Source organism: Agelaius tricolor, unplaced genomic scaffold, assembly GCF_023055355.1.
Source record: "Agelaius tricolor isolate 1412-34295 unplaced genomic scaffold, bAgeTri1.0.p SCAF_26, whole genome shotgun sequence".
Taxonomy (NCBI): Eukaryota; Metazoa; Chordata; class Aves; order Passeriformes; family Icteridae; genus Agelaius; species Agelaius tricolor.
In genome coordinates, this window is record NW_027269286.1 from 6,861,563 (window position 1) to 6,874,895 (window position 13,333).

Genomic DNA, 13,333 nt, shown 5'->3' on the forward strand with positions numbered 1-13,333 from the left:
GTTTTGTCTGTGTTATGCCTCACTTTTGTGGTTGGGAGGGTAGGAATTGCTGTTGGAGTGCCTTGCAGCTCCCTCTTTACACTCATTGCTCCATCAAAGGAGGGCGGTCAGGGTGGTGCAGACTGTGGGGAGCACACATTTTCCACAGTACCATCACTGGGAGATTACAACCCTTTTATCAAATTGAAGTGTCCCAAGAGGCATCTATCAGCTTTTTCAGCAAGACCATGTACCTGTAAAATATAGTAACTCTTCTGAGTAGAAAATCCAAAGGTAATTAGTGTTGGCCTCACTATGCTGCCTTTGAAATTAATTGGATTTCTACCATCCCCAGCCATTAGAGTAGAGCCAATCCATTTTCAGATGGAGCTAGCAGTTTTTTCTACAAGCAAGGATGGCACTTCTCAGGTCTTCCCTTTTTTTCATAGCTTTTTCTCATACAAGTAGTCAAACTGAATAGTGCCATGGTCCACACTCTTTCAGTGGGAGCAGGTACAAAAAGAACATTTCTGTGCAGGAGGTTGTAACAGACAGGAGGGCAGGGCATCATGAGGCTTTTTTTCCTCATCGATCTTTTAAGCCATCTACCACCTATTAAGTTCCAATAGGGCTCAGCTGGCATTGAGGTCTGCAGGTCTCAGATCCTTCACATGTGTTGTTAACTGTCACAGCGATTCCTTTCTCTCACATACAAACATTCTGAAATGTCAGAAGCCACAGACACAGATGCTGGTGGCTGAAAATTGCTGAATCTGGTGCTGTGTAAGTGCCATGCCCACTATAACAATGATATACCTTTAAATATACAGGTTCTAGTAGCAGTTTAGTGCTGAAATTAGGATCATTGTTGAATAGATGGAGCATGTTATGGCTATATTTATTAATATAGCCTAAGTGCAGAGGAGATTTGTAGTCTTTTTTTATTCCATCTACCTCTTGCTCACCAAATGTATTCAGCATACAACCCAACCAATGTACTTTTGCACAACTATAAACTGATTCTTCTCCAAAGCTGGATTAAAGAAGAATAAATATAAGAGATAAAAAAATCCCTTTTATTTGCACTTTTACCTGGTAAGTAAACAGACCAGAATAATTATGTTGGAAATGGTTTTAATTGCAGTATGAATTCCAGTTAGATCTTTTTACTTTTTTTTTTTCCTATAAAAGTGGTACTGGAGTAGTAATGACAGAACTGATAACCTTATAGGGAATGGATACAAGTTAAGTGTGAGGGGCTGGACCCAACATCCAGATGTTCACTTCCATGCCTGTTCCTTCTCTCACCCAGTGGCTGATATTTGAAAACTGGTAAAGAAATATATGATCTCCCAGGAGAGAGAGAAATGTTCCCGTAAGTGTTGTCTTAGTTCACTTGGGCTTTTCAGGGCTCTGTACAGTCCAATCCATGTTTAAACTTCCAGAAAACACTTACTCTTTTGATTATATTAAAAAAAAAAGAAAGGAGCAGCTGGCAATTAAGTGCTATTTATTTACCAGATCTCAGACAAGCCAAATGGCTTCTCTTCTCTGTTTAACAGCCTTTCTTTATTGAAAGTAGTGTTTGATTTCCCACTTCTGCAACCACCACTTCAATAATATTAGGGGAGTGTAAATAAGGTCCCACAGATACTTTAGGCACCATATTCCTGACAGCTGTTCTGGTTGTAAGATGGAGAAGAGTAGCATCTTTTTTCCTGCTAGTGCTGGTAAAGCTAGACTGAGATTGGCAGCAAGAATAAACCCTTCATAGAGAAATAATTCGGTGCACACATTTTATTTACAATATGAAATAAATCAACTAATATGTTCATTAACATGCATGTGTAGTCTAGTGGTGGTAAAGGACAAATCTTTTAAGTTTTACAGTCCAGTGATCTTACATGAATTTTTTAAAAGATCCTAAATACTAGCATTGGCTTGCTGATTAGAATTTCCAATTGTGTTTGATGCTATCAGTGCTAAGAACTCTGTTTCCATTACTAGGAATTGTGTTTCAGTGGAAATTACACTGGGTAAATTGATTCTCTTCCATAATATTGTTCTTCTAATTAAATTTTTATTCCCCATCAAAATAAATAAAATATTTTTTCTTGAACGGGAAATCAAAATTTAAAAGATCTGTTTTGGTTTGTTGAGAAACGCATGCTGTATCATGCTCATTTTCAGTCCCATGGAAGAAGAGATGGGATCCCACTGCTCAAGTGCCATTAACTGGTGAGGAGTTACCCGCAGTGGATAGTACAGGTGAAAGGCTGCAGAAGATGCTGTTGTTGTGACGAGATGATCACGTCTTTCTTGACTGTGCATCATGCAAGGTGCCAACTTATTGCCTTGTAGGACAGATAGAGGGGCAGTGGGAACATGATACTCATTGGGATCAGCCCTCTTCCTTTGATCAGGATCAGGATCTATTCACCTGCTGTCAGTAAAGTCAGGGCTATGTGATATCTCAATCACCTCATTTAGCAAAGAAAGAAGGGAGCTTTATAGATGAGGTACACTGAGCTTTTGTCAGGCTTCTCCCCTTCACAGGCCACCACCAAAATAAAGGACCTTGTGTAATTTGCTGTGAAACCCAGATCCCAGAGAGGGATCCTTGATGCTATAGAGCTAAGTTCTTATTAATATATTTAAATTCTGAGATGAAGGATTCATTCTGTAACGTCCCTAAGGACTTGGTCTTTTCTTCATTTGCTGCAAAAGTCTATAGCTGACTGAGGGCAACTTGTCTTTCTTGATGAGTAAGAGGTATACTTGAAAATTACTTGGCAGAGGAAAGCTGTAGACTGTCTCTTAAACTGTTCATTACATCACCCATGCTCTCCTTTCCTCTGCTGCCCAGCCCTTAACATGCCTCTTGTAGCTGGTGTGGCTGAATTGCGAAGCCTCACAAAAAAAAAAAAAAAGAAATTGAGAGCTACTTCTCTGATATCTATCAGTTCTTCTCTAGAATCCTATAAAAACTGAAGTCAGAAGGTACATCTGAAGGTCAGGTACACCTTTCCTCAAAACAGGGGCATTTCTGGAGTCATCTGTTTTGTTCAGGACCTTGTCCAGCTATGGTCTCAGTACCCCCAAGGATGGAGACTTCACAGCTTCTCTGAGGCCTTGCTCAAGTGGTTGGCTACCCTCACATGGAATATTTTCCTTCTGTGTAATAAAAAAAAAAAAAGTTTCTTGCTGTCTATTTGTTCTCAACCCTTACTCAAGAAAACCACCACCTCCGTAACCTCCCTCTAGTTAGTTTCAGTGTGTCTGTGTCCATCTGTCTTTTGCATTATTTCTTAGAATACATGCCTGCAACTACTCTGAGCACTGTAGAGCTGCAGCAGGACCTCTGGAGTCTGTCTAATGGCAGGGGAAAGGAAGCATGGTATCACCTCCCTAAGGAAGCAGCTGGACTGATTTGTTCTTTAGTGCCACCACACGCATTTCCCCATCAGGTGTGTGTCCAGCTCCTCGGCCCTCTCTGAGGTGGTTAACCTGCAGAGCAAACATGTTCAGCATGGTCTTTGCCTCTGGCCAGAGAGCCAGGGAAACTCACTGTGCAGGTGAATGCCCATCAAGCAGGAGCTGGGCTATTCATCTACGTGCACCTCTTTACTAGCCCTCTTTCATCACTGAAAGAGGAAACCCTATTTTCCATCCAAATAATGCCATCCGTACAGCCAGGGACACAGCCAGTCCCTGAGAGCTGGCAGGGATGGGAAACATTGCACTATTACACTGTGGTTCTTTTTAATCCCTTAAAAAGCCCAAACCCACAGCCATACTCTTTATTTTAATAATGCCTTGCTGCAACATGGCTAACTTCCTTGAGGGCTCATTTCTAAAGCTTCTTTGACTTGTCTTTCACATTCTCCTGTTTCCTTGGTGATTTGTCAGGCCTCATCAGCGTCTTGTTACTAATGCATATTTGCTCAGCTGGGAAGTCACTTTCTCATTATTCAAGCCTGCCATGTGCTGGCCATTTGTGATATGAAATCTTGTCTGTCTTGCAAAAAGAGAAAGACACTCTTCCAGACAGGCCATGGGAGTACTAGAAGAGGGATTTGTATTTTTATTTTGCAAATGGTTGATTTCATTTTAATTCATTTTTTTCTTTTCCTCCTACCTTAGGAAGATTCTGAAAGGAAACATTTACCATCCTTCCCCTCTGTATTTGTTAACAGCTTCTAAGAATATCAAAACATTTATTTCCTTGCGATTTTTCTCATTTTCCATTTGGCAAACTCTTAACTTCTTTTTCTTTATATAAGATGAACTTAGAAAAGATGGAACAAGGTTTTACTTGGGGAAAAAGGAAAAATATAATAAAACATCAGAAATTGCTATCATAAGTGAGTGCTTTAATTTTTAGGTGAACTCTGCAGTCATTTGAATGGTTGTGGTTTCATACTTTTCAGATCTTTGATTCTTGTGTAGTTTTGGGGCAAGTATTTTGCACAAGTGAGTTCTGCTTCAAGGGTTACTGTTTTACATCTATGCTTTGGTTTCTTTTGGACTGAAAAAAAGTAGCATTGATTGGGATACAGCCTGCCTATTTGAGACACCTAAGTTCCACCTTCTTTTTAGGCACTTAATGAATCTATTTTTCTTGTATCGGGATATATTTGCTATAGATAATAAATGGAGAGTGATGTGTGTATGTTTCTCCTACACATTATATGAGCAGGAGAATCCAGTTTGCATGAGTTCACTGGGTGTTGAAGATGACCATTCAACTGAGTTGGCTCAGTTAAACTGTGTAAGTAAGAGCATCCCTGTTTCATACACTGATTTCAGAGACCTTTAGCAGAGATGATCTCTGGATATTCTGCATCTACTCCATAAATGGGAGAGTCTGCCTCCTTCCTGTGGCTGAACAGGCTGGGTTTGCTGAAACTGCCTGCACAACCTGTGATCGACATCAGCAGTCCCACCCCAAAGGTGTTCTTTTGTCTGCTCCTCCTTACTGCCCTTTCTTTAAGATCTTTGTAACCTTTTCATACTTCATTTCAAGCAGCTGTAGAGAAGATCATAAACAAAATAGCAGGGCCAGGACCATTCAGCAGTATAACTGCTAAACTTGTGTCAAATGCTGGTTTTCCTTTTTCATTATTCTGTCAGCCTTACAGCATCCTAAGTACAGCCTCAGGCCCTGTGGTCGCTTCTGATCTGCCTCCTTTTTCTTTGCATGAAAAGTTGTTGGCTTCATGCTGGAAATCATGCTTTCCTTATGGGATCCTTGTCTGTCCAACTAGGCTTGGGATGCAGCCACACTTCTAGGTATGTCCATATCTTATATTCAAATCCACACTGCCTTTTGGGGAGCAATGAAGAACTGTGGGCAAGGAGAAGGAGAGGAAAGAGAAGGAGTATTTCATGGCTGCACAGTGATACACAGCAGCAAGCTATTACTTTCCCTTTAGGACTCCTCATATATTCTGAGGCAGTGTGTGCTGCTCAGTTGTTAGCATTCTTGGCCACACTGGCACTGCATTGTACACAGCCTGAGTAATTCAGCTGGCTTCAATAATGTTATCTATATTTAATGTTTCAGAAGCTGTGAAGATTGGTTTAAGATGGTAATTTTCTGTCTGTGCTTTTGAGATCTATGCAATATGGGTGGTACTGAACTGTCTCTGGCAGAGATTCAGCATTGGAGTGGGAATGTGGGGAAAAAAATCAAAATAAAACACACACCCTCTTTCACCTCACATCTTGAAATTAGCTACCTGTTTATTATGTACAGGGAGGATTTGGTCCTCACTAAAGAAAGAATAGTGATATCTACCATTTCTATGCAGACCAGTTCCAGAATTGCCACTGGAAGCAATGTCTTGTGTTTTTTGAGGGGGTCTAAAATGCATTGATTGATCTCTGGACAGGCAACCAGGATGTTAATTCTTTCTGGCTTTCCCATCTCCTCTCTGGAAATACCAGTAAGAGGATATTAGTGATGTCTGCCAGTCTGCTCTGGTCCTACTGCACTACACAGCTCCATCTCCTTGGGTCAAGCTGGCAGCCATGGAGACAAACGCTTTTGGTTGCACGTAGACCAGCTGAGCTTCCAGGCTGCTACTGGTGGAGCTCTGCAGGTGTCTCTCTTCAGGATCATCAGAGCTCTGATGAGCTCTGTGATGTGCTTTTCTGCTTCCTGACACTTGCATTTTGGTTCAGGGAAAAGACACGTCCATAACATGCAGACCCAAAGAATTGCACACTGGGGACATGGAATAGAACAGAAATATGAGCCAGTTATTTCCTGGCTGTACAGCCATGAAATCAGTTCTTTGCCTGATAAAACTGGGTAACCTCTGTCTGAATGCTGTGTCACAAAGCTAGGAGCATCAGGGCTTAAAGGGAATGGCCAGAGATGTGAGACAAGATTGAAAGAACAGACACTTGTATAGCTGTGGTGACCATCAGTGTAGTAGGTGGGTTTCCTACACAGGGAAACTCTAGCAGAAAGGCTGTGTGAGATGGCAAAGAAGGTGGAACAGTATCAGACAGCATAATTATTGAAACCAAGGATATTTTTTTATTTTGATTGATTGTGGTATATAGTTGCAAGAAATTTGAAGGGCAAAAGAAATATCTATAGGATCAATTTTTAATAAGTAGATTTATGTATGAAAAACAAAGTAATTCTGAATAATTAATACCTACATGTTGGCATCATTCATTATAATCTTTATGGAAAACCTGTCAGTTTATAAGCAGGCGTATCAGCAGTCCCTGTTATGAAACTTGTCTCATTTCTGCCAGTGTAAGATCCTTTCCCCATTTGCTTCTAACTTTGCCAAACATCACGTGTTTGTGGTGAAATTTTTCCAGCTGTTCATCTGTCTTAGGCTGATATTTTTTTCAGTCACATTTATTTCTTTATTTTCCAAAATGAGACTAAAGGAGAAAAATATGCTGTTTGGCAGGTAAAACTCCTTGTTACAACTTCTTGGTTGCAGCATCAACCACTCAGGAAAAAGAAATATGCAAACCCGACCTATGCAAAATTAGCAGATTCTGCAGCTTTTAGAGATAAATATGAGGGAGAGAAAAAGAAAGTTAAACCCCCAAGGGATGGCTCCAAATTTTAAAAAATTTTGACATCTCTGGAGGTTGAATGGGAACGTCCCAGTCCTGTGAATGAAAAACCTTATGTATGAATGGGAATAGGATATCTTAGTCACTCTGCTTTCCACCCCTGTGAAAATAGGACACAATTACTGTCTTTGGAGCCTATGCACACACAGTAAACCTTCAATAGTTGACATTTTAACCACTAAGATTGCTAGAAGGTTTTATCTCATATCAAGCGCTTTGTAGTTCATACTCCAAATAGAATGCATGCTCTTTTACCCCAGGGAAACTGAGAATGTTGGATATTTTCCTGGGATTCCTGTTCGTCACTGGTCCAGAGCCAAGTACAAAGATGCAGAACATCACATCTCCCTCTCTCTCTCTCTCATGCCCTCAGTGTCTTCCACACCAATTCCTCCCATGCTCAGACAGTTTTGGAAAAATTGCCTTAAACACAAAACAGGAAAAGTCAGGGTCAAAAGAAGAGATATTTAATAGACTAAATCACAGTGGGAGATGACAGTGGGAGATGGGAAAACAAAACAGTGGAAGTTTGTGACCTGATCCGCAATAAGTGAAATGTGTCCATGGAAGAAGCATGGAGAGGGGGTAGGTGGGAGAGAAAAGGAGGTTTAAGTTCAGTTGTGTAAACGAGTTCAACCCAAGAGTCAATCTTGGTTTCCTCTTTGTAACAGTTGTTCACTAGTGAAAGATTATTCAGGAGCAGGATGAAATGAAAACTCACTTGGGATCTTCCAGATGTGATTTTATGTTGTTCAAAAGGATGGCCTGTAGGGCTTTTCCCAGAAGCTGGAGTAAAATTCTCTCAACCAAGATGGAGTCTGGCCACACTGGTGAGACATAACTGCTCAGAGAAGATTCTGAAATAAGGGCAAAGATTCCTTTCTCATGATATGTTCAGGTGTGTGAGGTCAAACAGGTTGCAGCTGCAAAGGAGAGGAAATCTCACCAGCTGCTATTAGGTAGGTGACAGTCTGCTTATCACAGTGCTTCAGCTAGTGACCATTGAGAGGGCTCATGGCATCTTTCTGGTCTCTTGTTCTCTGCTTCTCTCCTGAGGACTAGAGTCCATTCTCTCTAAATTGCAGGCGTCAGCTAGAGCTATCCTAGGTGACCCTTACAGGTATGTTATGAGTTTACATGGGGTGACTAGATGGTCCCTTCTGCATGGATATCAGCATGTGACCTATGGCAGTGCACACAAATCCAGTTTATCTTCTGGAAATGTGGGAAGTAGTACCCAACAGGCAAGGTGAACACATCCCTGTTGGAGAAATGCCAAAGCAGAGTTTCCCACACAAAAGCTGATTGGGTATGAGCCTCAGTGGAAGAGACCTATTTATTTCATGGAAATATCTTGAGATTCAAAATGGTCTTGTGCTGTGATAGAGTGAAAACACATACCAGAATGTCTCTTGAAGGCTCCCAGGGAGCAGTCCAGGCGGCATGATCCATCAAAAAGCTAACCAACTCCGCTGGACTGTAGAGTGTGCGAGATATAATCAGACATATACCCACGTGTATTTTTACTTCAGTGGCTGAATTAATCCATCATACTGATGTTCACTTACAACAGAAACACACTACCAATAACTCCACCAGTCCCTGAAATGTCATCTGTTTCCAAGTCACTCTGAAAACAATGCTGACACCATGTCCTTTGATGCCTGGGACTCCAGTGCAGTGGAACAAGGCCAAGACTTTTTTTCTAGGTTTGCTGTCTGTAACTTACCAGGAGGCTGAACACCTGCATCATCAGTTTGAGTCAGCCACCAGCCCTAAGCACAACCATAAACTAAGCTTTAGATGTAGGTACATGGTTAAATCAGTAATGCATGTTAGTAAAGCAATTAGTAGTTCAATTACTCCTTTAGATGGAGTGTGCTAACAAGCAATATGTTGCCCCAGAAAATCATAGTTTCCTTTCTTATTCACTGAGAGAAAGCACATAAACTCTTTTCTTAACCTGTTTGTCTGCTCTTGCTCTTCATCATTGTCTAACATTCTTCAAAAATCAATGCAAAAACATATAAGTATTTCAGAATTAAATCTACTGACCTGTTCCTGACAGTCACAATAAATCTATGCAGAATCTAAAGCTAGCCGAGACCAGGGCATGTGGGCTTTCAAATGTGCTCCTTCATCTCAGAATTCTCTTCATAAAAATAGATTTTGGTCATAGCTTTTTGTTTTGACAGTAGATCAGCAGTCTCCCTGGCTGATATATTGATTATAGGGCATCAGTCTTCCTGATCTAATAAATATTGTAGCACAAGACAAAAAAAAAAAAATTAAAAAAGGGAAAGCTTTTGTCTTCTTGGCAAGTCAGTCTGAAAGCTTTCCAGAATATTGCTTTGCATAGAATGAAAATGGCTGTGGGCCAATGACTAATTATATTAAAGGGCTGTGCTTTTAAATTATTTATGTACCATAGTGTTTACCCCAGTCTTATTAAAACCAGCACATATACTTCTACAAATAAGATTTTGGTTCAGACGAATGTGACAGTCACTCTGTGGGTGACATACTGTACCAGGAGTTTCTGCTTTAATGTAACAAATAGCTTAATGCACATTAACAGATGCATTACTCGTGGTGCACTGCCGCAGAAGGAGATGCAGATGAAAACAATTTACCTCTGGTCCATTTAGACACAGCAGATTATGCAACAATAATAAATGTAGGAGCAGACTGCAAAACATTGTTTGAAATGAGGATTTGTCAAACTGGGGATTTTAAACTGCTTTGGATCCAGACGAGGCTAACCAGAAACTTCTTTTGTTTGTGCAGCAATTGCTGAGCATACAGGAAGAATTAAATAACAAAAAGTCTGAACTGGAGCAAGCAAAGGAAGAGCAAACGCATACACAAGCAATGCTTAAAGTCCTGCAGGAACAGGTGAGTGATTTTGGCAGGAGAAATGTGCTGGCTTAGGCATGCTAAGGGGAAGGAAGGCAAAACCATTAGCTCTGAAAGTCTCATGGCTTCATCTCCAAAATCTGTAGGAGTCTGACCACAGAATATGTTGTGAGCAAGACCTAACCTTATATGTCCTGTCTGTCTGCTCTGATTAGGCTAACAGTTTCAGATAATAGAGTGAAAATGGACCCTTACTTAATACTATCCAATATTGGATTTCATGTCTTGAGTAGTATTTCCTCTTATGTATTCTACATAGATATCAGTGATAAGTGGTTTTGCTCTGAATTTAAAAAAATGTTGGGGGAGTTAAATATAGCTGAGCCAAAACAGCTCTTCCTTTCAAGAATAGTATTGAAAAAAACATTTTGGCATCTCCTGTGTAGTTCATACAAGTATGAGTATATAAAAAACTTACAGTAGCATTATCATAATGGCCTTAAAAAAGTAGTTATCAATGCACTTATTTAACCAGTGAGAATCAAAACTCTGTAAATCTGATTATCCCACCTTCTTTGATACTAAGGTGTACTATGATGCAGAGAAGTATATTTGACAGTATTGTTTTATAAGGATGGTAAGATGGATAGCTACACAGCAAAAAGCAAGGCTGGCCCTAAACCTGTAAATCTAGAGAAGAAACAGTCCTTTTGTGCAAGCACAGTGTGCACAATTATGTGTTTTCTGTAGAAAACATGTGGCTTGGACGCACTGAAATTGAAAATCCCCACCTGTGCAGCAGAGGCACAGTCTCTGTTTTCAGACCTTTTTTTAACCCTTTCTATATAAACTTTCAGCTAAAATATTTGATGGCTTGGTTAAGTATTTGCAGTTTAAGGTCTGGGGGAATCTGAATTGCTTAAGTGGCAGAGATTCAAAATGCTGACGATTCTAATGTTCAAGATTTTTCATGTATGTCGGAATATGTCTGCAGACTGATGTATACATTTGATGTACACATTAGGAAAAGTAAATTATGTTTATTTCTGATTTTTTAATATTCATTATGAAAGCTAGGACATTGTTCCACATTTAACATTTATTTTTGAACATATCTGATGACAAATGTACTCTACAAAGTAATAATTTAGATTCTGGAAGCTTTTATGTTCTTTGTAGTTATGGTCACAGAGATAACCTAAATGAAAGGTGAGGCAAGACTGTAATACAGAAAATGCCATGAGGAAGAATGGATTTGGTAATGACAGAATCTTTATAAACACAGATTCCACCAGGTCTCTTGAGTTAATTGGATCTCATTTCCATTTTCACATGACTTTCAAGGTATAGCATTTTAAAGTGCTTTAAAAATAAAAAAGAAAAACAAAAATTGCACGAAGTTATTTTATGTCTTTGTAGCAATTATATGCTGCAAAAACATATAGGAAGATCTTGCAATGTGAGGCCCAGTAGGGACCACCAGGGCAGACTGCTGAATCTCTGCAGACTGCTGCTAATTGCGAATCAAATGTGCACTCATGCTAGGCAGACAGGCGAAACAGTAGCTGGAAGAAAGGCAGGCTAGATCTGCATTTCTCTTGAGAATTAGCTCTGAAACGCGCCTGAGGCCAAGACTGTAAGTAGCCAGAATTCCTGAAGAGTGCTAGGCAGCCAGTGTGCTCCTCCAAGAACCCTGAACGAGTTCCAAAAGTTTCCAGAACAGCAGAAGCCTTTGCAGTAATGACCCCCACTTGCCAAGACTCACAGCTTTCCTTTACAAGCACCAAGCTTATCTGTGTGTTTTATCCACAATGGGTATTGAAAATCATGCAGCCAAGCCAAGTAAATAGAGCATTTCTTTCAAAAATAAATAGCACAGAACTCCTGCCTTGACTTTATGGCTTGGTTTTGTGATAAGTTTGCTAAAAATTGCCTTTTCATCCCAAGTTGGCACAGGGATCCTGCCCTGCCTCACTCAGGGCATGTGTACAGGGCGGGTGCAGCTCCATCCAAGCATGGCTGCTCCATGCTCCCAGCCACATCCAGGCTGGGATGTCCTGCTGGGAGAAGTCCCACTTGCTGGTGCACCATATTGCATTGCTGTAGTCAGAAGGCTTCTGAATCACATCTGGCATATGCCCTTCAGCTCTGATTGTCTGAGGGATTCATGCCCTCTGGTTTGAGTCAGGTCTACCCCACCACAGCATTAGATTATCAGATACTTCTGATTCCTCACCCCTTCTCCTTCCAGGCAGGCTCCTGGTTGTTGCTGGCACTAGCTCTGTGTGTTTCCTCAGCACACTGTCCACTGCTAACATCACACTTGCCCCTGATTTACCCTGGAGTCAGTGTAGGGGGCAAGGCAAGTCCTGTTTTTCCAATATTGTACATTTTTCTAAGCTTCCTATTCCAGCATTTCTCTATTTAACATGTGAGAGAAGAATATAATTTAAATAATAATTTAGAAAAAAATATATTGTACAAAAAGGGACTTCACCCCTTTAACCGATGGGAATGCAGCTGCACACTTTCTACCCTTAAGTTTTCCACCATTATCTCCACTGCAGAGGTCCTAGTTTTGGCAGGGATGCAAGCAGCTTCTTGCCTAAGCTCTGGCATCCTTTTCAGAGCATATAAAAGTGTGCAATAAAAGAGATGGAGAGGCTCAGGCATCCTCTCTGCATTATATCAACTGAAGAATTAGTGCCAGGGTGATAATGGAGGGAAGCCTTGGCAGGGCAAAAGCCTGCATGAAAAAAGTGGGCTGCAGGCTGAGCCCAGTCTCCCATCAAACCCACGTGGGGCTGATGGGGATGTGGCATATCACCAGAAGAGCACTTTGCCAGGTAGCCACAGTCACCAAGGGGTGATGGCATTTTATAAACCTAGACAGGGTTTATAGTGTAAGGACTGAACTGCATTCCTTGAGCACTCAGGACACTTTCATCAGCATGCAGAACAGTTTTACAAAACTAAGCATGCTCTCCTGACCTCATATTCAGATGAGTAACTCAGCTGAACCCAACAGGACTGCTTATAATGTGTGAATTTCTATAATGAAGAATTGGCATAATCAGGAAACAGCTCTTCCGGTTAAACTGCGGTCCATAAATACTTCATTCTGGTGCTTGTCTGGAAGCAGCCATCTCAGCTCATTCCTACCAGCTATCCTCACAGTGGAGTGATTTCACAGGGTGGTTATTTTATCAGAGTAGGGAAAACATGTAGCATTCATTGGAAATGCACCACCCTGCTGTCAGTATAAATTTCAGACTTCTTGAGGCTTTTGAAAGATGAGCTTCAGTGAATTGAACCAGGAGACCTGATGATTTTGCAGTCCCCAGATATCCTTTGTACTACTTTATCAGGAAGTGTTGCCCTCTTCCCT

General features: G+C 40.8%; 1 protein-coding gene across 7 annotated transcripts in view; it reads left to right on the plus strand.

Annotated features, from left to right (window-relative positions):
• ENOX1 (ecto-NOX disulfide-thiol exchanger 1) overlaps positions 1 to 13,333 on the plus strand; it is a 356,085-nt gene that overhangs the window by 318,076 nt on the left and 24,676 nt on the right. For all 7 annotated transcript variants that reach the window (XM_071448309.1, XM_071448308.1, XM_071448303.1 and 4 more), the window contains one exon: positions 9,877 to 9,984. In XM_071448309.1, coding sequence (XP_071304410.1) covers positions 9,877 to 9,984 — 108 coding nt within the window. The remainder of the gene's footprint in view (positions 1 to 9,876; positions 9,985 to 13,333) is intronic.